At 43.0% G+C, this 24,894-nt stretch overlaps 1 protein-coding gene across 3 annotated transcripts in view; it reads left to right on the top strand.

The window, feature by feature from the left end:
• Positions 1 to 332: 332 nt before the first annotated feature.
• The window catches only part of LOC139549363 (neurofibromin-like), a 106,291-nt gene continuing 81,729 nt past the window's right edge, over positions 333 to 24,894 (top strand). For 2 of the 3 annotated variants that reach the window (XM_071359800.1, XM_071359801.1), the window contains exons 1-12: positions 337 to 809; positions 10,145 to 10,288; positions 13,602 to 13,685; positions 16,195 to 16,385; positions 20,688 to 20,794; positions 20,911 to 20,978; positions 23,059 to 23,134; positions 23,333 to 23,490; positions 23,570 to 23,743; positions 24,177 to 24,305; positions 24,427 to 24,501; positions 24,641 to 24,772. In XM_071359800.1, coding sequence (XP_071215901.1) covers positions 750 to 809; positions 10,145 to 10,288; positions 13,602 to 13,685; positions 16,195 to 16,385; positions 20,688 to 20,794; positions 20,911 to 20,978; positions 23,059 to 23,134; positions 23,333 to 23,490; positions 23,570 to 23,743; positions 24,177 to 24,305; positions 24,427 to 24,501; positions 24,641 to 24,772 — 1,398 coding nt within the window. In that variant the 5' untranslated portion in view covers positions 337 to 749. Of the gene's footprint in view, positions 810 to 10,144; positions 10,289 to 13,601; positions 13,686 to 16,194; positions 16,386 to 20,687; positions 20,795 to 20,910; positions 20,979 to 23,058; positions 23,135 to 23,332; positions 23,491 to 23,569; positions 23,744 to 24,176; positions 24,306 to 24,426; positions 24,502 to 24,640; positions 24,773 to 24,894 lie in introns of all 3 variants that reach the window. The other variant, XM_071359802.1, reaches the window with a different exon arrangement.

The raw sequence follows: 24,894 nt of genomic DNA on the forward strand, positions 1-24,894 counted from the left end.
TAATATTGTTAGATCTTTTAAGTAACATATTGTAACGACCCTGCCTGGGTTTATAAGCGCGGAAATCGACTGTGCCGGAGGAGCTTGCTTTTGCGGCACAGTCGATAGCGCGCCGAACTTCGTGCTATAAGGTCGAAGGTTCGAGACCTGCTCCCTGCTGTTTCATTATATTGGTGTCAGAAGTGGGATCGGACCTTGCATAGAGTCGCAAGCTAGCGCGAGGACGCGCTCTTTGAAAGGAGGGAGTAGTGTAACGACCCTGGGTTTATAAGCGCGGAAATCGACTCTGCCGCACGAGCATGCTTTTGCGGCACAGTCGATAGCGCGCCGGACTTCGGGCTAGAAGATCGAGGGTTCGAGACCTGCTCCCTGCTGTTTCATTACAATATGGTAGCATACACGTTCCACATGGTAGCAAATCAAGCTTGCTAGTTATATGTTACAACGTTACATTATATTGCCTTGCCAATGTTTGTGTGAATCATATTCTCGCCTACCTTCCACATCAACAAGCGACGCACGCGCATCTTTGCTCAGCTATCTCCTGTCCCTATCGGTTTCACTGGGAAGACTTCCGGTTGTGTGTCATGGCGGCATGGTAAAGCTTGCTCAAAGGGAAAAATAACCAACCCGTACTGTCTTTTTTAGACAACGGTTTGGGGATTTATTTTGGGCTTAACATCGCCACGAACGTCCACATTCGTATTGGGAACTGCAAGGACTCATTAGCGGTCTCCATCCGCTCGGCCATGGCGGCACATAAACCAGTGGAATGGGTTCAGGCCGTGATAAATAGATTCGACGAGCAGGTAATAAAGTGTTTATGAGTTGGAAGTGGGAGTAATGTTAGATAGCTGCAACCAGTTAATCTTTTGTAGATGGCTTGTGTCTGTAGCTAACTTATTTCTGCAATCGCAAAGTGCATGCTATCCTGCTTTCTTGTTGTGTACAGTAGGTAGGTTGGTACTAGTATATAGACAAAGTAACGTTAATAAACGTTACGACACATTTTTATCTGTGGTTTAGATTGTGTAACAAAGGTGCAAGTTACTTTTAGTTAGCAAGCTAACTAGTTAGCTACCCATGTAACTAGCTAGCTAGCCAACTAAACATGCATTTTCATGTTACATAGATTTTTGGTGTCGGTATAGCTAGGACTGTTAATAGAGGTTGCACACAACGGCTAATATTGACTAATTCTGCCAGACAATTTGGGGAAAAGATGTCACTACCAGCTAACTACTCATAAAGTTAGCTAACTGTAAACAAATGGTGTGACATTTACTGATTTAAAATAAAATGATTAAAATTAAGTACTCTAGCAGTGGCACCTTGTTTACTAGTTTTATTTGGTTTGAGTCAACTGAATGGACATATGCCTCCCTCCCTGTTATGTCACATGCAGCGAAAAAAAACGAAGAACACATGCTCCTTGCATGCTGTCAGCCAACAGTCATGTTACCGAATGTGTGTTTGCAACCTGGCCATGTTTCTGCTCTGAGGTAAAGGCCTCAATACTAAGATAAAAAAGCGTTATGGATCTGTACTAATTGGCAGACATACGTTTTTGTATAATACCTACTTCTATAATTACTACATCCTTAAAGTAATATATTAGTACTGCGAGTTATATAATCAAACACAGATTTGAGTGTGCTTATGTGCTTGTGGTCAGCACAGCAGCAGTCTACAAGGCTCGCCCAAAAACCACAGATTGTTGGTGACATTGACAAGTCAAGCAACTGTGATTGTTTTAAGTAGATATTGCTAGATTCTGGCAAATAAAGGAACATTACTAAAACTACCTTTTGGTATTTGTTTCATTAGTCCATTGTTGACATAGTCCCAAAATGTTTTGCTTGTCAGCAATCAAGTTCTCAAGCTAGACTATATATACAAAAGTATGTGGCCAACCCTTTCAAATTAGCCATACCCGTTGCTGACAGGTGTAGAGAATCGAGCACACAGCCATGCAATCTCCATAGACAAACATTGGCAGTAGAATGGCCTTACTGAAGAGCTCAGTGACGTTCAACATGGCACCGTCATAGGATGCCATCTTTACAACAAGTCAGTTTGTCAAATTTCTGCCCTGCTAAAGCTGCCCCGGTCAACTGTAAGTGCTGCTATTGTTTAGTGGAGATGTCTAGGAACAACAATGGCTCAGCCGCGAAGTGGTAGGCCACACAAGCTCAGAGAACGGGAAGCAGGTGTCTACATACATTTGGTCATGTAGTGTATGTAACTTTCAATATACAGCATATGCTAATGTACAGAACTGCTACAGTATCCCTTTAAGGGTGCCAAAGATTCCTCTAATGAACTTGAGATTTAAGCTGTGTGAATCATTGGGTCAGGTAGTCTAGCCAGTCCATCAATCATTTTTACACTGTCTGTTGTCCCTAACTGTTTCTCATCAGGAGTCATTATCAGTCACCATGTATCATATTGTAAGGTTGTAAACTTTCCAACAAGTCAGCTGGAGTATTTTATGTTGCTTGAGAGCTGGTATGTCTGTAGAGCAGCTCTGGGTTTCAATTTCATCCATTGGAAACTGGGCTTTGTCTCTTTTGGTCATCAAAGACCCCTGCCAAAGGGACTGAAATAGATGGTTCTGTTGGGATGGTCCTTGCAAGCATGCTGCAGTGCAAGCAATGCTGCCAGAAATTCTTCACTTAAGACTCATTTGAGTGAAAGCTCTAATACAAATAAACTTAAAGGGTTAGGCCTAGTTTAGGGCTACCGGAGTTTGCACTATGCAATGGTTTGGATTTAGCCTAAACTTGCTTTAAGTCCCATCGCGCACTGTCAACTGCTCTCAACTCCAGTACAACTTCAGGTATAAGACTCTGTCTCATACCTCCCTTTATTTGCCTTTTTGAAAGGGAATATCAGCACTTTGTGTTCAGTATGGGTAGGTTCTGGGCCTCTGGTTTCAGAGGCTACAGAGGGACTCTGTAGCACAGAGGGGTATTGTACCCAGACTTAGCGGCTCTGCTCGGCTTATTACAGTTTGATGAAAATATAATAAGGGATTAAAACCACCTTGTGTTAAGACCATTTAGAGGCCTCTAAGTCAGGGGTACTCGAGTACTATTTGAGAAGGTCCGGTCACACACATTTCCAAGGTGTCAAAGGTCTGGATGGATAATATAATTTATTGGCGTAGTAACGAACCCCCACCTCGCAACCCCAAACTGTTCACACCCCTCTTGTTGGCATTGAGAGAATGTTTCAGTTTCGAAGTCAATTGCCCACAATTCTACACATTTTGCATGTGGCAGAGATTTTTGCTCCTGTTTTTAAAGCTAATTTCCTGGAATTCTATGCATTCTTCCATGTCTTGCGTGTTTATATGATACCAGGGGTTGAAGCCTGACCAAGTAAAAAAATACAATAAATATACAGTGCAGCCTTATCATAAAATTGATTAAATAAAACATTTTCCTTGGCAATCTACACAAACTATTCCATAATGACAAAGCGAAAACAGTTAAAACATTTTTTTTTAAAGCAAATTTATAAAAATAAAAAAACGGATACCGTATTTACTTAAGTATTCAGGCACTTTGCTATGAGACTCGAAATTGAGCTCAGGTGCATCCTGTTTTCATTGAGTATCCTTGTTGTTTCTACAACTTGATTGGAGTCCATCTGTGGTACATTCAATTGATTGAGCATGATTTGGAAAAGCACACATCTGTGTATATAAATTCCCACAGTTGACAGTGCATGTCAGAGCAAAAACCAAGCCTTGAGGTTGAAGGAATTGTCCGTAGAGCTCCGAGACAGGATTGTGTCAAGACACAGATCTGGGGGAAGGGTACAAAAAATATCTGCAGCATTGAAGGTCCCCAAGAACACAGTGGCCTCCATCATTCTTAAATGGAAGAAGTTTGGAACCACCAAGACTCTTCCTATATCTGGCTGCCCGGCCAACTGAGAAATTGTCTGAGAAGGGCCTTGGTCCGGTAGGTGACCAAGAACCCGATAGTCACTCTGACAGAGCTCCAGAGTTCCTCTGTGGAGATGGGAGAACTTTCCAGAAGGATAACCGTCTCTGCAGCACTCCACCAATCAGGCCTTTATGGTGGAGTGGCCAGACGGAAGCCACTCCTCAGTAAAAGGTACATGACAACCCGCTTGGAGTTTGCGAAAGGCACCTAAAGACTCTGACTGTGAGAAACAAGATACTCTGGTCTGATGAAACCAAGATTGAACTCTTTGGCCTGAATGCAAAGAGTCACGTCTGGAGGAAACCTGGCACCATCCCTACGGTGAAGCGTGGTGGCAGCATCATTCTGTGGGGATGTTTTTCAGTGGCAGGGACTGGGAGACTACTCAGGATCGAGAGAAAGATGAATGGAGCAAAGTACAGAGAGATCCTTGATGAAAACCTGCTCCAGAGCGCTCAGGACCTCCGACCGGGGCAACGGTTCACCTTCCAACAGGACAATGACCCTAAGCACACAGCCAAGACAATGCAGGAGTGGCTTCGGGACAAGTCTCTGAATGTCCTTGAGTGGCCCAGCCAGAGCCCGGACTTGAACCAAATCAAACATCTCTGGAGTGACCTGAAAATAGCTGTGAAGCAAAGCTCCCCATCCAACCTGACAGAGCTTGAGAGGATCTGCAGAGAAGAATGGGAGAAACTCCCCAAATACAGGTGTGCCATGCTTGTAGCGTCATACCCAAAACACTCGAGGCTGTAGTTGCTGCCAAAGGTGCTTCAACAAAGTACTGAGGAAAGGGTCTGAATACTTATGTCAATGTGATATTTCCGTTTAAAAATAAATATATAAATTAGCAAAAGGTAAAACTTTTTTATTATGCGGTATTGTGTGTAGATTGAGGGGGGGGAAACAATTACAGCCTTTTTCTAAAATTGATGTAACAAAATGTGGAGGAAGTCAAGGGGTCTGAATACACACTATATATATTTTGACCCCGTTCTGGGTCCGTACCCGGTCCGCCAGTTGATGATGGGGGCTGTAAGTCATAGGATTGTATGTGTTGGCTTTATGAGGGGAAGTTCATGCTCAGAATCAGATTTTCTGTGTGAACCTTGCTTATTTTGTCCGGAAACATTGAAAGGGTTGTGAACATTGAACAGTACGTCTAAATCACAGTTGTATGCAACTTCAGATTCCTAAGTTGTCTTGGTTGTTATACATGTCAAAAAACTCCCCCAGAGAGGTTGGTGGATGCCAATGTGATGTACTAGTAGATTCATGAGAAAGAAGTACCTCAACCTAGTAGTATTTGTCCTCACAGCCCAGAATTGCCATATTTCCTGTCACGACCTCTGATACCTCCTGCGCCTCGACCTGTTGCTTTGGCCTGTTTATTTTTTTATTTGTATTTTGTTCATAGGTGTTTGTGTCAACACCTTCTGCTAGCTAGCTAGCTCAGTTGCAATGTAGCCCGCTTCGCTTGGAATAGCGAACAAACATTTCCAGTGCTTTAGAAGCTGAGTGTATTACGCTCTTGTCCGGGACAATGTTGACAATCTGGAGTTCCATTGCGGCAATTGTTTGCTAGCGAGGATTACAGGAATGAAGTTGCTATTCTTAGCAAGCAAATCAAGGGAGGGACTGTGAGATGTTCTGAGCAGATTGACATAAGGAATGGCTTTACTGCACTGGTTCCTTGATCTGACAGGTCCAGACATCCCACAGCAGGCAGTGCCCCATCTCCGGTAACCAAAGGCATACGTTATCCTGCTTCTCGTGGGCCCTTGAAAGGTTCAACGAATTGTGTAAGGGGTAGGAATGGGCGGATTTCTCCATTCCCTTCTCCGGCCGTTGTATTGGGAACTTCAATGGTGAGAAATGTCTCAGTCCTTGGAGCAAAAACTTTGCTATCCAGGAGCATGAGTACTGGACATCAATAAGCTGCTCCCAAACATTTTAAACCAGCATCAGGAAATTGAGTCTCATAGTTAATGTGGGATTCAATGACATTGTAAAGGGCAGCTCAGAACAGCTTTTAAAGAACTGATTGGGTCAGCAAGCACCCTTTAATATCTGGCCCTCCCTAAATCGTGGCTTTGAACGTTTCAGGAGACTTTTAGCCCTCCATAACTGACTACGAGACTTGCAGCTCTGGGTGTAAAATGTTTTGAACAATTTTGATTACCTTCTGGAAGCAAAGCTAATTTTATAAGGAGGATGGGATCCACCCAAATCATTTGGATTCCTGGATCCTTTCAGAGCATTATAAGGCAGCATTGAGACAATTACTTATCATTGACCCAAGCACAGCTCAGTTAATCCCTAACATTGAGATGTCATAATGGTTCAGCAAATGTACATTATCCCAGGGGTGTTGGAAGACCCAATGTAAGTAACCTAATTGATTTCCCTCTTACTGCCCTGAATGCCTCTGCTGATCCCACATCTATTGTATGCAGTAATCATGTGTCTATGAACCAGTTATACTGTTAGCACTGAGGCGGTGTACCCTAGTAGGAAGTCCACTGTGTGCAGCTCACCCTGCACTAATATAAATAACATGAGTATGTTTACTTCTGCAAAGCTAGCCGGTAAAGCAATGAAAACAATCAAGCATCCCAGAAAAGTGCAAAAAATAGCCAACGTTAACATATGTAGCTTCAGAAACAAGGTTCATGAAATCAATAATTTGCTAATAACAGATGACAATCTCTGAAACTCACTTAGGTAATGCCTTTAATTCAATTTATAGTAACACTGTTAACAAGGCATGTCATATAGGCTGTAGTTTTGTCGCACCTGAATTACTAAATAGAGCCATGGCAACATGGAACTCTAATCCACATCAGTTAACTGATGCAAGCAGTAGAATCGAATAAAAGAAATACAGCTATAAATGCACCTCATGGAACAGCGGGGAATGTGAAGAGACACATACAGGTACAGACACGCACGCTAGCACACACTCTACACACGTACATTGTAATATTGTTGTGTAATGGTATCATACATTTTGTGTTGTGGATAACAATTGGTAAGACAGACAAACATTGTCTTATTATATGGTGTCCCTTCCATGAATGAATGTATGGTGTTCTAAGAGAAAGGCCCTTGTATTCGCATGAAGATCATTGAGTCAAATGTTTTATGTTACACAAATTATACATAATTCATCTTAATGTGAATGTTCTAAACTTCCCATCGAGGGACAATAACCGTTCTCTTTTCATGAAAAATAGGCCTCACTTTAATTACATTTCTTCTCGTGGCCCTGTCCTCTCATCCAATGTTCCTCTCCTTTCCCCTGTTTACCCCGATCATGTAATCCGCACACAGTGCATTGGTGTGTACGTATACAATGTTAATCAGCTCTGCCAAAGTGCACATAAGGGAAGAGATGGCTCCATGACCTTTTAGAAATTCCAATCCGGGCCTGTGAAACAAAGTGCTTACTGTCTGTGGTCCCGGACGGACCGGAGCTGAACTGGATGTGAAAGATATGAAGCAGGGATGGTCCTGTGTGGACAGTGTGCACTCCAGTTCAGACTCCTGATTATTTTCTTACCCCCTGTCTTGGGACTTTAATTTCCAGGCCCAGGTTTCTCCCTGAGTGGCCCCAGTTGTAGAGTGGATCCCGATAGTAAGCAGTCATAGGTCTGTTGCTTAAGGCTCATTAACACTCCAGGCCTGATGTGCTCTGCATACGCACTAGCCAGCCACACCTCTAGGCAAGCTTAAAGGGGCTCCTCCTGCCCACAAGGTCTGGCCCAGCTGTGGATGTGATGTCTGTGTTCACACAGATGTAGCCTGCATGTGTACAGCTGTGGGTGTACACCAGAGTTGTGGCAGGGCGAGGTTCTTGATAGCACAGGGCTTCATTGTTCTGACTGCAGGACGTCTGTTCCTTGCCCTTCGTCAGGTGTCGTAGGCGTCCTCATAGCACGAGAGGTGTGGCATAACACTTCTTGTGTGAAAAATGTTTAATGTAGATATGTCTAGTGTGGATAGGTTTAGTGTGGATGTGTAGACATGTGTAAACACAGGATAAGAAGGTGAAACCATGGCTTCATGTAATTCTATTAGGCTTGCTCAAACCTGCTGCATATAGTGCATTTGGAAAGTATTCAGATCCCTTGACTTCAGCAATCTACACACAATACCCCATAATGACGACGTGAAAACAGGTTTTTAGATTTTTTGCAAATGTATTAAAACAACGCACTTTTAACCCCTTTTCTCTCCCCAATTTCGTGACATCCAATTGGTAGTTAGTCTTGCCCCGTAGTTGCAACTCCCGTGCGGACTCGGCAGAGGCAAAGGTCAAGAGCCATGCATCCTCCGAAACACGACCCTCGCCAAGCTGCATTGCTACTTGACACACTGCTCGCTTAACCCAGAAGCCAGCCGCACCAAGATGTCGGAGGAAACACATTACAACTGGTGACCGAAGCCAGCGTGCATGCACCGGCCGCCACAAGGAGTCTTAGAGCGCGATGGGACAAGGACATCCCAGCCGGCCAAACCCTCCCCTAACCCGGACGACTTTGGGCCAATTGTGCACCGCCTCAAAGGTCTCCCGGTCGCTGCCGGCTGCAACACAGCCGGGGACCAAACCCGGATCTGTAGTGACGCCTCTAGCACTGCGATACAGTGCCTTAGACCGCAGGCGCTACTCGGGAGGCCGTTAGAAATACCTTATTTACGTAAGTATTCAGACTCTTTGCTATGAGCCTCGAAATTGAGCTCCGGTGCGTCCTGTTTCCATTGATCATCTTTGAGATGTTTCTACAACTTGATTGGAGTCCAGCTCTGTAAATTCAATTGATTGGACATGATTTGGAAAGGCACACATCTGTCTATATAAGGTCCCACAGTTGACAGTGCATGTCAGAGCAAAAACCACGCCGTGAGGTCGAAGGAATTGTCCGTAGAGCACAGATCTGGGGAAGGGTACCAAAAAATGTATTCAGCATTGAAGATCCCCAAGAAGACAGTGGCCTCCATCATTCTTAAATGGAAGAAGTTTGGAACCACCAAGACTCTTCCTATATCTGGCTGCCCGGCCAACTGAGAAATTGTCTGAGAAGGGCCTTGGTCCGGTACATTTACATTTACATTTAAGTCATTTAGCAGACGCTCTTATCCAGAGCGACTTACAAATTGGTAGGTGACCAAGAACCCGATAGTCACTCTGACAGAGCTCCAGAGTTCCTCTGTGGAGATGGTTGTCCTTCTGGATGTTTCTCCCATCTCTGCAGCACTCCACCAATCAGGCCTTTATGGTAATGGCCAGACAGAAGCCACTCCTCATTAAAAGGCACATGACAGCCCGCTTGGAGTTTGCCAAAAGGCACCTAAAGGACCCTCAGACCATGAGAAACAAGATTCTCTGGTTTGATGAAACCATGATTGACCTATTTGGCCTGAATGCCAAGCATCACATCTGGAAGAAACCTGGCACCATCCCTAAGGTGAAGCATGGTGGTGGCAGCATCCTGCTGTGGGGATATTTTTCAGGGACTGGGAAACTAGTCAGGATCGAGAGAAAGATGAATGGTGCTAAGTACAGAGAGATCCTTGATGAAAACTTGCTCCAGGGCGCTCAGGACCTCAGACTGGGGTGAAGGTTCACCTTCCAACAGGACAACAACCCTAAGCACACAGCCAAGACAACGCAGGAGTGGCTTCGGGACAAGTCTCTGAATGTCCTTGAGTGGCCCAGCCAAAGCACGGACTTGAACCAAATCAAACATCTCTAGAGAGACCTGAAAATAGTTGTTCAGCGACGCGCTCCATTCAACCTGACAGAGCTTGAGAGGATCTGCAGAGAAGAATGGGAGAAACTCCCCAAATGCAGGTGTGCCATGCTTTTAGCATCATACCCAAGAAGACTCGAGGCTGTAATCGCTGCCAAAGGTGCTACAACAAAGTACTGAGGAAAGGGTCTGAATACTTATGTAAATGTAATTTCCATTCCTTAATTTTTAAAATAAAATTGCTAACATTTCTAAAAACCTGTAGATTGAGAAATAAACAATTTAATCCATCTTAGAATAAGACTAACGTAACAAAATGTGGGAAAATGTAGGGGTCTGAATACTTTCCGACAGCACTGTGTGGTCCACTGTCTAACGCGTTCACCCGTGGCTAGATTCTCTTGTGACTTTACAATTTTTCCCCCCTTCTCTTAGCTTCCCGTTAAAACAGGACATCAGAACAACCACACCAAAGTCAGCACAGAGCACAACAAGGAATGTCTCATCAACATCTCTAAGAACAAGTTCTCCCTCGTCATCAGTGGCCTCACGAACATACTAAAAAATGTGAACAACATGGTAAGTGGAGCTTTTAACTTAACACTTTTAGCTGTTTATTTGACTTTAGCATGAGTAATGGGGATCACTACATTGCACGTCATTAACCCTACTAGAGGTCGACCGAGTAATCGGCATGGCTGATTTAATTAGGGCCGATTTCAAGTTTTCATAACAATCGGTAATCGGCATTTTTGGACTGCGATTACATTTCAATCCACGAGGAGACTGCGTGGCAGGCTGACTACCTGTTACGCGAGTGCAGCAAGGAGCCAAGGTAAGGTGCTAGCTAGCATTAAACGTATCTTATAAAAAACAATCAATCTTAACATAATCACTAGTTAACTACACATGGTTGATGATATTACTAGTTAACTAGCTTGTCCTGCGTTTCATATAATCAATGCTATGCCTGTTAATTTGTCATCAGCCTACTTCGCCAAACGGGTGATGATTTAACAGAAGCGCATTTTCAAAAAACAGCACAATCGTTGCACAAATGTACCTAACCATAAACATCATTGCCTTTCTTAAAATCAATACACAAGTGTATTTTTAAAAACCTGCATATTTAGTTAAAATAAATTAATGTTAGCAGGCAATATTAACTAGGGAAATTGTGTCGCTTCTCTTGCATTCATTGCAAGCAGAGCCAGGGTATATGCAACAGTTTTGGCCGCCTGGCTTGTTGCAAACTGTGTGAAGACCATTTCTTCCTAACAAAGACCGTAAATAATTTGCCAGTATTTTACATAATTATGACATAACATTGAAGGTTGTACAATGTAACAGCAATATTTAGACTTAGGGATGCCTCCTGTTAGATAAAATACGTAACGGCTCCGTATTTCACTGAAAGAATAAACATTTTGTTTTCGAAATGATCGTTTCCGGATTTGACCATATTAATGACCTTAAGCTCGTATTTCTGTGTGTTATTCTAATTAATTCTAAGATTTGATAGCGCAGTCTGACTGAGCGGTGGTAGGCAACAGCAGGATCGTAAGCATTCATGCAAACAGCACTTTCCAGCGTTTGCCAGCAGCTCTTTGGATTGCTTGAAGCACAGCCCTGTTTATGACTTCAAGCCTATCAACTCCCGAGATTAGGCTGGCAATACTAAAGTACCTATTAGAACATCCAATATTCAAAGGTATATGAAATACAAATGGTATAGAGAGAAATAGTCCTATAATTTTTTATAATATCTACAACCTAAAACTTCTTACCTGGGAATATTGAAGACTCATGTTAAAAGGAACCACCAGCTTTCATATGTTCTCATGTTCTGAGCAAGGAACTTAAACGTTAGCTTTTTTACATGGCACATATTGCACTTTTACTTTCTTCTCCAACACTTTGTTTTTGCATTATTTAAACCAAATTGAACATGTTTCATTATTTATTTGAGGCTAAATTGATTTTATTGATGTATTATATTAAGTTAAAATAAGTGTTCATTCAGTATTGTTGTAATTGTCATTATTACAAATATATATATACAGTGGGGAGAAGAAGTATTTGATACACTTACGATTTTGCAGGTTTTCCTACTTACAAACCATGTAGAGGTCTGTAATTTTTATCATAGGTACACTTCAACTGTGAGAGACGGAATCTAAAACAAAAATCCAGAAAATCACATTGTATGATTTTTAAGTAATTAATTTGCATTTTATTGCATGACATAAGTATTTGATCACCTACCAACCAGTAAGAATTCCGTCTCTCACAGACCTGTTAGTTTTTCTTTAAGAAGCCCTCCTGTTCTCCACTCATTACCTGTATTAACTGCACTTGTTTGAACGCGTTACCTGTATTAAAGACATCTGTCCACACACTCAATCAAACAGACTCCAACCTCTCCACAATGGCCAAGACCAGAGAGCTGTGTAAGGACATGAGGGATAAAATTGTAGACCTGCACAAGGCTGGGATGGGCTACAGGACAATAGGCAAGCAGCTTGGTGAGAAGGCAACAACTTTTGGCGCAATTATTAGAAAATGGAAGAAGTTCAAGATGACGGTCAATCACCCTCGGTCTGGGGCTCCATGCAAGATCTCACCTCGTGGGGCATCAATGATCATGAGGAAGGTGAGGGATCAGCCCAGAACTACACGGCAGGACCTAGTCAATGACCTGAAGAGAGCTGGGACCACAGTCTCAAAGAAAACCATTAGTAACACACTACGCCGTCATGGATTAAAATCCTGCAGCACACGCAAGGTCCGCCTGCTCAAGCCAGCGCATGTCCAGGCCCGTCTGAAGTTTGCCAATGACCATCTGGATGATCCAGAGGAGGAATGGGAGAAGGTCATGTGGTCTGATGAGACAAAAATAGTGCTTTTTGGTCTAAACTCCACTCGCCGTGTTTGGAGGAAGAAGAAGGATGAGTACAACCCCAAGAACACCATCCCAACCGTGAAGCATGGAGGTGGAAACATCATTCTTTGGGGATGCTTTTCTGCAAAGGGGACAGGACGACTGCACCTTATTGAGGGGAGGATGGATGGGGCCATGTATCGCGAGATCTTGGCCAACAACCTCCTTCCCTCAGTAAGAGCATTGAAGATGGGTCGTGGCTGGGTCTTCCAGCATGACAACGACCCGAAACACACAGCCAGGGCAACTAAGGAGTGGCTCCGTAAGAAGCATCTCGAGGTCCTGGAGTGGCCTAGCCAGTCTCCAGACCTGAACCCAAAAGAAAATCTTTGGAGGGAGCTGAAAGTCCATATTGCCCAGCGACAGCCCCGAAACCTGAAGGATCTGGAGAAGGTCTGTATGGAGGAGTGGGCCAAAATCCCTGCTGCAGTGTGTGCAAACCTGGTCAAGAACTACAGGAAACGTATGATCTCTGTAATTGCAAACAAAGGTTTCTGTACCAAATATTAAGTTCTGCTTTTCTGATGTATCAAATACTTATGTCATGCAATAAAATGCAAATTAATTACTTAAAAATCATACAATGTGATTTTCTGGAATTTTTTTAGATTCCGTCTCTCACAGTTGAAGTGTACCTATGATAAAAATTACAGACCTCTACATGGTTTTTAAGTAGGAAACACTGCCGATTTTGCAGGTTATCAAATACTTGTTCTCCCCACTGTATATATAAACATTGACCGATTTTAATCGGTATCGGCTTTTCTTGGTCCTCCAATAATCGGCATCGTCGTTGAAAAATCGGTCGACCTCTAAACCCTACCTTCTAGTAGGCATGTATATTATGTGAAAACTCCAATTCGACTCAAGTGTAGGATGCACACAAAGGGCTGGAAGTGTTGTTTGCTGAATCACTGTGTCATCTGTGTCTGTAACCTCTCCTCCCTCCAGCGTATATTTGGGGAAGCTGCTGAGAAGAACCTCTACCTCTCCCAGCTAATTATCCTGGATACACTGGAGAAGTGCCTAGCATCGGTGAGGAAACCCCCATACAGTCTGCATCCATTGTATCCCTCCTTACATTACCTTTAGTTGGTCTGCTAACTTATCCCACTACAGTTGTTTGTGTATAAACCGTTCTCCATTTTAGTTTTTAGTCCTCCCAACTCAAACATTTTTCTGTTATTGAATATTATCAGTCAAGAGCACTGGCCTCAATATATTGGCTCTTCTTGCACCAATATTCTAAAACGCTATGGGTCTTCCATCACAACGTCAGCATTACATTGGTTGGCTGGATCTCTGTTCTGTCTCTCTGCTTTTTCCAGACAGACCTCTGTTAATATACTTAAACCCCTTCCTTCAGTCGTGCTTTCTCTCCACCTCTGAAATAGGTGCCTCTGCTCTGATCTGTTCTGCGACGGTTCAGCAGAAGATTACATTTGCAGATGTTTCCTTGACTTTTGTTAGTGCTTTCACTGCCTCCAATGGGATTCCCGGAAGTTTCCTGTATAGGTTTTTCATTAGTGCATGTTGTCAGATGGAAGCCAGCTGCTCCCCTCATGGACGCTATGGAACTCGCGTTTTGAATTTGACATCTTACGTTTTAAGATTTAAGTATTGTAGTTGTCTCGTTTTGTGTTCGACTATTTCTTACATAAGGGTGAGCAACAGGTTTTGAATGCAGTTGTATGCAATCTGTCCTAGTATGAGGCTGCCAGTTTGACCCCACGAGTTTTGGAAATGAGCCAATGGGAACGCTGGTGAATCCCAGGTGGGACATGCTGTATTTGTGCCCCTGAGAGAGGCACTTAACCCACATACATGTATTGCATATCCAGCTGGATAAATCCAAAGTACAGTCGTGGCCAAAAGTTTTGAGACTGACACAAATATACATTTTCACAAAGTCTGCTGCCTCAGTTTGTATGATGGCAATTTGCATATACTCCAGAATGTTATGAAGAGTGATCAGATGAATTGCAATTAATTGCAATGTCCCTCTTTGCCATGCAAATGAACTGAATCCCCCAAAAACATATCTACTGCATTTCAGCCCTGCCACAAAAGGACCAGCTGACATCATGTCAGTGATTCTCTCGTTAACACAGATGTGAGTGTTAACGAGGACAAGGCTGGAGATCACTCTGTCATGCTGATTGAGTTCGAATAACAGACTGGAAGCTTGAAAAGGAGGGTGGTGCTTGGAATCATTGTTCTTCCTCTGTCAACCATGGTTACCTGCAAGGAAACATGTGCCGTCATCATTGCTTTGCATAAAAAGGGCTTCACAAGCAAGGATATTGCTGCCAGTAAGCTTGCACCTAAAATCAACCATTTATCGGATCATCAACAACTTCAAGGAGAGCGGTTCAATTGTTGTGAAGAAGGCTTCAGGGCGCCCAAGAAAGTCCAGCAAGCGCCAGGACCGTCTCCTAAAGTTGATTCAGCTGCGGGATCGGGGCACCACCAGTACAGAGCTTGCTCAGGAATGGCAGCAGGCAGGTATGAGTGCATCTGCACGCACAGTGAGACGAAGACTTTTGGAGGATGGCCTGGTGTCAAGAAGGGCAGCAAAGAAGCCACTTCTCTCCAGGAAAAACATCAGGGACAGACTGATATTCTGCAAAAGGTACAGGGATTGGACTGCTGAGGACTGGGGTAAAGTCATTTTCTCTGATGAATCCCCTTTCCGATTGTTCGGGGCATCCGGAAAAAGCTTGTCCGGAGAAGACAAGGTGAGCGCTACCATCAGTCCTGTGTCATGCGAGACCATTCATGTGTGGGGTTGCTTCTCAGCCAAGGGAGTGGGCTCACTCACAATTTTGCCTAAGAACACGTCCATGAATAAAGAATGGTACCAACACATCCTCCGAGAGCAACTTCTCCCAACCATCCAGGAACAGTTTGGTGACGAACAATGCCTTTTCCAGCATGATGGATCTCCTTGCCATAAGGCAAAAGTGATAACTAAGTGGCTCGGGGAACAAAACATCGATATTTTGGGTCCATGGCAAGGAAACTCCACAGACCTTAATCCCATTGAGAACTTGTGGTCAATCCTCAAGAAGCGGGTGGACAAACAAAAACCCACAAATTCTGACAAACTCCATGCATTGATTATGCAAGAATGGGCTGTCATCAGGCAGGATGTGGCCCAGATGTTAATTGACAGCATGCCAGGGTGGATTGCAGAGGTCTTGAAAAAGAAGGGTCAACACTGCAAATACTGATCTATGCATCAACTTCATGTAATTGTCATTAAAAGCCTTTGACACTTATGAAATGCTTGTAATTATACTTCAGTATTCCATAGTAACATCTGATAAAAATATCTTAAGACACTGAAGCAGCAAACTTTGTGGAAATTAAAATTTGTCATTTTCAAAACTTTTGGCCACGACTATGTGAGAAGTTGCCACTGATAACCTGAAAAGCACTCCTTGTTTTCTCAGAGAACCTAAAGAAGCCAGCCTGCGCACACACTTTCCTCATGGTTTTCCTTTTCTTTTTCTTTGTCTTCCTCTTCCCCCTGTCCCCCCAGCAATCCAAGGACTGCCTACGTCTGGACGAGACCATGCTGGTGAAGCAGCTGCTGCCTGAGATCTGTCACTTCATCCACACGTACCGCGAGGGCCACCAGCACGCTGCAGAACTCCGTGCCTCCGCCTCAGGGGTCCTCTTCTCCCTCAGCTGCAACAACTTCAACGCTGTCTTCAGCCGCATCTCCACCAGGTAATGCTGATCCTGAGTAGCTACAGAACTCCCAGTTGATCAGGTGTGTTAGTACAGGGCTGGAACAAAAGCCTGCCCACCCTGTTGTTCTTCCAAGGTCCATGGCAACTGATCTACGTTATTGTCTTTTGTTAAAAAATGTATTTCTGCTTTTTAAAATGTTCCACTAGACCTGATTTTCCCAGAAGTGTAGTATTACATATTATTTTATGCACTCAGAAGTAATGATGAGGAGACTGTTTGGGCCCCCATTCCTGCTCATGCCATGTGAGAAGTTAACTTGTTTGTGTACCTAAGCAATTCCGTTTAGCAGCCAGTCATGGACAAGGTCACTGTGACTGAACTGTTAGCCCAGTCATGAATGAAATTTCTCCCTCCCCACCCAGGATGTTCAGGATGGTGCAACGTTATAGAAAGTAAAGATAGCGCGAACAGGATTCCCTGTTTTGTTGTTCTATTAGGTTAATTGTCCCCCATGATGAAATTTGGGAGGGCACTGTGGATCTGTCTCCGTACGTTCGTCACTTCGATGAATGATACGTCTAGCCATAGAGATCTGACATTTATAAAATGACACTGATTGGCCCAAGTGGGGTGCTATAGTAATCAACTGAAATTCTGTCATGAGAATTTTCAATCCCAATGATAATAACTGACAATCAATAGCTCTGACCAATCCCTGAGATCTGTAATCATAATTAGTCAAAGACTCAGCTTATGCAAAAAGATAGTACAGTTTATTCACGAGAATGCTCTTAAGTCCATTATACAAAGACATCCATTTTATAGCTGCGCACATACTTCCACACAAACAGTAGATATCCTACTCACATACATACACACAAACAGTAGATATCCTACTCACATACTTCCACACAAACAGTAGATATCCTACGCACATACATACACACAAACAGTAGATATCCTACGCACATACATACACACAAACAGTAGGTATCCTACGCACATACATACACACAAACAGTAGGTAAGTTTTATCCTTCTCCATAGTTCTCACCACTGTGTATCACTACCCAGCCGACAGTTCCATTCCCCCGAGATTAGGGGAACCTTGAGAAGTACTCCCTATGCTATAAGTATCTCAGAGGCCGAGCCAGGTCGGTCCAAACCCAGTTGAATTGTTCTCGTTTTTTTTCTTCGGCACACACAAGTTCAAATCCTAAACTACGCCTTGCCCAGACAGTGTGTTTTTCCACTATACAGATACATTGTTTAATCTAATTCTGACTAAAACTACACACATCATCAGATTATAATTGTATGAAATTTTGTAATCAATTTCATACAATTATAAGGTTTCAGAGTGGAATTATTTAATCATTATCTTTCAACATTTAAATTATTTTATCAAATTCCAAACTTTAACCTCTCTTGGGTACGTGAGACGTTAGCGTCCCACCTCTTCAATAGCCAGTCAAACTGCTGGGCGCCAAATTCAAATACAGAAATACTCATTATAAAAATTCAGAAAACAAAACATATTTTACATAGGTTTAAAGATGAACTTCTTGTGAATCCAACCACGGTGTCAGATTTTAAAAATGCTTTACGGCGAAAGCATACCGTACGATTATTTGAGAACATAGCCCAGCAGACAAATCATTACAAACAGTAACCAGCCAAGTAGAAGAGTTACACAAGTCAGAAATAGAGATAAAATTAATCCCTTACCTTTGATGATCTTCATATGGTTGCACTCAGCAGACAATCATTTACTCAATAAATGTTCCTTTTGTTCAATAAAGTCTCTTTATATCCAAAAACCTCCGTTTTGTTTTCTTCAGTAATCCACAGGCTCAAACGCAGACAAAAAATCCAAATTGTATCCGTAAAGTTCATAGAAACATGTCAAACGATGTTTATATTCAATCCTCAGGTTGTTTTTAGCCTAAATAATCGATAATATTTCAACCGGACAATAACGTCGTCAATATAAAAGGTAAACAAGAAAGGCACTCTCTCGGTCGCGCGCATGAAAAAGCTCTGTGACACTTTAGGGTCTACTCATTCAGACTGCTCTTCCTCATTTTTCAGAATACAAGCCTGAAACAATTTCTAAAGACTGTTGACATCTAGTGGAAGGCATAGGAACTGCAATTTGAGTCCTAAGTCAATGGATACTGTAGTGGCATTGAATAGAAAACTATAAAACCCCCAAAAAACTACTTCCCGAATGGATTTTTCTCAGGTTTTCGCCTGCCAAATCAGTACTGTTATACTCACAGACACTATTTTAACAGTTTTGGAAACTTTAGAGTGTTTTCTATCCAAATCTACCAGTTATATGCATATCATATCTGCTGGGCCCGAGAAGCAGGCAGTTTAATTTGGGCATGCTTTTCATCTAAAATTTCAAATGCTCCCCCCTACCCTAGAGAAGTTAAACAAGAATATTTCCTGTCCCTTTTGAGTTATTGTCATGAAATTTGGTGAATATTTGCAGCCTCTCATGAGCAACAAGTTTACCATGACAACTTATATAATTTCAGTACTTACAAATGAAATGTCTTTCCACACAACATACAGTGCATTTGCTAAGTATTCAGACCCCTTGACTTTTCCACATTGTTAATTTACAGGCTTCTTCTCATCAATCTACACACAAAAGCCCATAATGACAAAGCGAAAGCAGGTTTTAAAACATTTTTGCAAAAAAAATGCCTTATTTACAGAAGTATTCGGCCCCATTACTATGAGACTTGAAATTGAGCTCAGGTGCATCCTGTTTCCATTAATCATCCTTGAGATGTTTCTACAACTTGATTGGAGTTCAGCTGTGTAAATTCAATTGATTGGATAATGATTTTGAAAGGCGCACATCTGTCTAGATAAGGTCCCACAGTTGACAGTGCATGTCAGAGCAAAAACCAAGCCGCGAGGTCGAAGGAATTGTCCGTAGAGCTCCGAGACAGGATTGTTTCGAGGCACAGATCTGGGGTAGGGTACCAAAAAATGTCTGCAGCATTGAAGGTCCCCAAGAACACAGTGGCCTCCATCATTCTTAAATGGAAGAAGTTTGGAACCACTCACTCTTCCTATATCTGGCCGCGTGGCCAAACTGAGCAATCAGGGGAGTAGGGCCTTGGTCAGGGAGGTGACCAAGAACCCGATGTTCACTCTGACAGAGTTCTAGAGTTCATATGTGGAGATAGGAGAACCGGAAGCCACTCCTCAGTAAAAGGCACATGACAGCCTGCTTGGAGATTGCCAAAAGGCACATAATGGACTCTCTGATCATGAGAAACAAGATTCTCTGGTCTGATGAAACCATGATTGACCTATTTGGCCTGAATGCCAAGCGTCACATCTGAAGGAAACCTGGCACCATCCCTACGGTGAAGAGTGGTGGCAGCATCATTCTGTGGGGATGTTTTTCAGTGGCAGGGACTGGGAGACTAGTCAGGATCGAGGGAAAGATGAACGGAGCAAAGTACAGTGATCCTTGATGAAAACCTGCTCAGGACCTCAGACTTGGGTGATGGTTCACCTTCCAACAGGACAACGACCATAAGCACACAGCCAAGACAGCGCAGGAGTGGCTTCAATACAAGTCTCTGAATGTCCTTGAGTGGCCCAGCCAAAGCACGGACTTGAACCCGATCGAACATCTCCAGAGAGACCTTAAAACAGCTGTGCAGTGACGCTCCCCATCCAACCTGACAGAGCTTGAAAGGATCTGCAAAGAAGAATGGGAGAAACCCCCCAAATACAGGTGTGCCAAGCTTGTAGCATCATACCCAAGAAGACTCAAGGCTGTAATCACAGCCAAAGGTGCTTCAACAAAGTACTGAGTAAAGGGTATGAATAGTTATGCAAATGTAAGATATATTTTCAAACATTTCTGAAAACGAGTTTTTGCTTTGTCATTGTGCGGCATAGTGTGTATATTGATAAGGAGGGGACGGGACAATTTAATCAATTTTAGAATAAGGCTGTAGAAAACTAAGGGGTCTGAATACTTTCCGAATGCACTGTAAGTTGGAATAATTGAGACGAGGACCGCCACATCATTCGTCGGGGGCAATGTTTCTATCTGCAACATTCTGAACGTTTCACATCATTGATACACATGTCAGTGTTCTGTCTTGAAGGATGATGGGATGTCAAAAAGGCAGCCTCTCTACAAGGTTGTCCTCTTTTCCCTCTCTTCCACGCCCTCTTCGTTCCCTCCTTTCTAATGAGAAGCTGTGGTAGAATAAAATCTCAGGATTTCATGTTTGACAGGATGAACTTGTTCCTTGGCAGTGTCTAAAATTCCTTATCCATTGTATTCTCCCCCAGGTTGCAGGAGCTGACAGTCTGCTCAGAAGACACTGTGGATGTCCATGATATAGAGCTCATGCAGTACATCAATGTGGACTGCTTCAAACTTAAAAGACTGCTCCAAGGTAGCTACTCACTCAATTCCCTGTATGTCATACTTCATGTATTTTTGAACTCCTGGATTCTGTGTGTTTTGATGTTTTTTGCTAATACTCTATTACTTTTCACTGCGTCCTCTCAGAAACGGTATTCAAATTCAAAGCCCTGAAGAAACCTGCCCAACTTGCTGTCATTAACAGTTTGGAAAAGGTTTGTGTGCCAATATATCTGTATTCAGTGCTGCTGTTTTATGTTTATGAAGTTGGTGTATTATGTTATTCATGGTTTTCAATACTGCCACCTCTTGGCTGCTGGTGAGGACATCACTATGCAGGTTACCATTGACCCAGGTTTATTTGGCAAATGATGATGAAAACAATGTATTTAAAATAAATGATTGACTAATAATTTAAAGGTATTCGGGGCATGTGATGCCAGACACAACTATAAAACCCCACTACACAGTTAATTGCTAAATCCATTTTTTTTTTTACTTCAAAATAACATATTTTTGCAGGACAAGGATTATCCTGGCTTTCAAGAAGGCCTGAATTGCTTTGACTTGCTTTTCTGGTTGGCTGAATGCAAGTTGCACTATCCAATTATTTTACAGGAGTGCAAGGTTCACCATGGCACGGACCGTTGCAATACGTTGCCACATGAGACTTATTTAAATATGGCATGTATTAGTCAATTCTTACATTATTTCCATGCTGGATTTTGCGTGCTACCTGAGACATGAAACAGATAGGAGGGAGGGCTAACTGAGACATGAAGCAGATAGGAGGGAGGGCAGACAGGCTGTCACCAATTTATTAATGCGCAAATTGCCTAAACAAATTTCATGTTTATTCGACACCTAAGTTTTGGCCATAATTTTAGTAAAACATTTTTTTGGGGGCGTCTGACGTCTTTACGTCCAACTGTTTTTATCGACAAGACAGTTGAATGGAAATGCACCGTAGCAGGCAGATGATATATTTTCTATGCAAACGTTCTAAATGTTGTAAAAAAATAACTGTACAAGTTCATGGAAACGTACAGTACCAGTCACTCATTCCAGTTATTGTTTTCTACATTGTTGAATAATAGTAATAGTGAAGACATCAAAACTATGAAATAACACATGCAGCCATGTAGTAACCAAAAAAGTGTTAAACAATTCAAAATATATTTGAGATTCTTCAAAGTAGCCATCTTTTGCCTTGATGACAGCTTTGCACACTCTTGGCATTCTCTCTAACAGCTTCATGAGGTAGTCACCTGGAATGCATTTCAATTAACAGGTGTGTCTTATTAATTTGTGGAATTTCTTTCCTTAATGCATTTGAGCCAATCAGTTGTGTTGTGACATGTATGGGGGGTATACAGAAGATAGCCCTATTTGGTAAAAGACCAAGTCCATATTATGGCAAGAACAGCTCCAATAAGCAAAGAGAAACAGTCCATCATTACTTTAAGACATGAAGGTCAGTCAATACAGAACATTTCAACAACTTTGAATGTTTCTTCAAGTGCAATCGCAAAAACCTTCCAAGCGCTATGATGAACTGTTTATCAGTTTCATCATAGCACCACAGGAAAGGAAGACCCAGAGTTACCTCTGCTGCAGAGGATAAGTTCATTAGAGTTACCAGCCTCAGATATTGCAGCCCAAATAAATGCTTCAGAGTTCAAGTAACAGACACATCTCAACATCAACTCATCAGAGGAGACTGTGTGAATCAGGCCTTCATGGTCGAATTGCTGCAAAGAAACCACCACTAAAGGACACAAATAATAATAAGAAACTTGCTTGGGCCAAGAAACACGAGCAATGGACATTAGACCAGTGTAAATCTGTCCTTTTGTCTGAGGAGTCCAAATTTGAGATTTTTGGTTCCAACCGCCATGTCTTTGTTTAAAATTCAAGACACATTTAACCAACATGGCTACCACAGCATTCTGCATTAATACACCATCCCATCTGGTTTGCGCTTAGTGGGACAATGACCCAAAACACACCTCCAGGCTGTGTAAGGGCTATTTGACCAAAGGATTGTGATGGAGTGCTGCATCAGCCGACCTGGCCTCCACAATCATCCGACCTCAACCCAATTGAGAAGGTTTGGGATGAGTTGGACCATGTGGGAACTCCTTCAAGACTGTTGGAAAATCATTCCTCATTATTACTCTACAATGTAGAAAATAGTAGAAATGAAGAAAAACCCTTGAATGAGAAGGTGTGTCCAAACTTGTGACTGACTGGTACTGTAGCTACTGTCAGTTAAATGTTTTTGTTCCTCCGCAGGCCTTTTGGAACTGGGTGGAGAACTACCCTGATGAGTTTACCACGCTCTACCAGAGACCACAGACAGACATGGCAGGTCAGTATTCTCAATAGCCTTGTATTGGACTGAAACAGATACTGTCACAACATGCACTTATTAAAAAAGTTCCATGTTAAATCTCAAAACGGATTCAAAGGGACTGTAGGGAACAGTTAAGGACACTCAAGAAGTTAGGTGAGTTTAGGGCTATCTCACTCATGTGTGTGTCTGTCTGTCTCTGTGCACTCCCTTTAGATGCTGCGGAGAGGCTGTTTGACCTGGTGGACAGCTTTGCTGAGAGTGCCAAGAGGAAGGCAGCGGTGTGGCCTCTACAGATCATCCTCCTCATCCTCTGTCCCGAGATCACACACATCATCTCTCGAGAGGTGGTGGAGGAGAGCAAGGCCAACAAGGTGAGATGAGAGAACCCACACACACGCTGAGATTAAATAGGTAGTGTGACTTATAGTTGCTTTCTCTGTCTTGCTACAGAAGCTGTTCCTGGAGAGCTTGAGGAAGGCCCTAGCAGGCCAGGGGGGCAGCAAGCAACTAACAGAGAGTGCTGCCATCGCCTGTGTCAAACTGTGCAAGGCCTCCACCTACATCAACTTGGAGGACCACTCAGGCATCTTCCTCCTGGTGCAGTCCTTTGTGGTGGACCTCAAGGTCAGAACGACCAACCACTCTGTTGCCATCTGGGGGCTAGGGAATGCTACAGCAGTGGTGTCAAATCAAATACACATGGTTATCAGATGTTATTGCGAGTGTAGCAATGCTTGTGGATGCTTGTCTGGGTTTTATGTTCGTCATTTATGTCGTGGAGTAAAATTGACAATGTCGTTTTCTGTATAGACATTTCTATCTACAACGTCCTGAACGGTAAACCCTAATTGATATGCCTACGGCTACCCCTTAGACCTTTAGAAGTGCAACTGTTGTGCTAGTGCTACCGCTATGGAGCTATGACCATTTTTCTAATACCCATCCAATCATCTCAGAACTACACAATGCCCCTTGCGGAATGGTTAATTGTGAAATTGGTTCATTTGGATATTGCAGATGGTGACATGCAGCTTCTTCCTCCTATCTATTCCATCAGGCCCTGCTTTTCAGCCCCACCAAGCCCTTCTCTCGTGGGGCAGGCAGCCAGAATGCAGACGTGGACCTCATGATCGACTGCTTCGTCTCCTGTTTCCGTATCAACCCTCACAACAACCACCACTTTAAGGTCAGTCAGTCTGCTCAGCTCAGTGCATCGGTTGAGAAATGTGCAGACCATGTCTGAATTATGCTTTACCTCACTGTCAAAGCGGCAATTTTGACAACATTGTCTTTATTAATCTCTTTAGGTCTGTTTGGCCTCGTCCTCCCCCTCTACCTTTCACTTTGTTCTGGTCAACTCCCTGCACAGAATCATCACCAATGTAAGTGTCTACCTTCTCCACTACTACTTACTACCAAGTTCAGTCTAAGTACAGTTGATAGGACGGTGTTGAGCTCAATTGCCGTTCCTACAGCAGTGCAATATTAATGATCTTCTCTTTTATCCTCTTCGTCCTTCAGTCTGATCTGGACTGGTGGTCTAAGATTGATGCAGTGTACTGCTACTCTGGAGAGCTGCGACTAATGTTCTCAGACACTCTGAGCCGAGTGATGCAAGGCCTTCACACACACGCCCCACAACGCATGACACCGGTGAGAAAGGGACCACACACACACTCACATTCACACTCACTGTCGCACCAATTGTTGGAAACCCACTTACCTTTTGTTTTCCTATATAAGCCAACCTACTAGGACAAGTATGTCTTAGTTAC

Source organism: Salvelinus alpinus, chromosome 22 (genome assembly GCF_045679555.1).
Source record: "Salvelinus alpinus chromosome 22, SLU_Salpinus.1, whole genome shotgun sequence".
Lineage (NCBI taxonomy): Eukaryota > Metazoa > Chordata > Actinopteri > Salmoniformes > Salmonidae > Salvelinus > Salvelinus alpinus.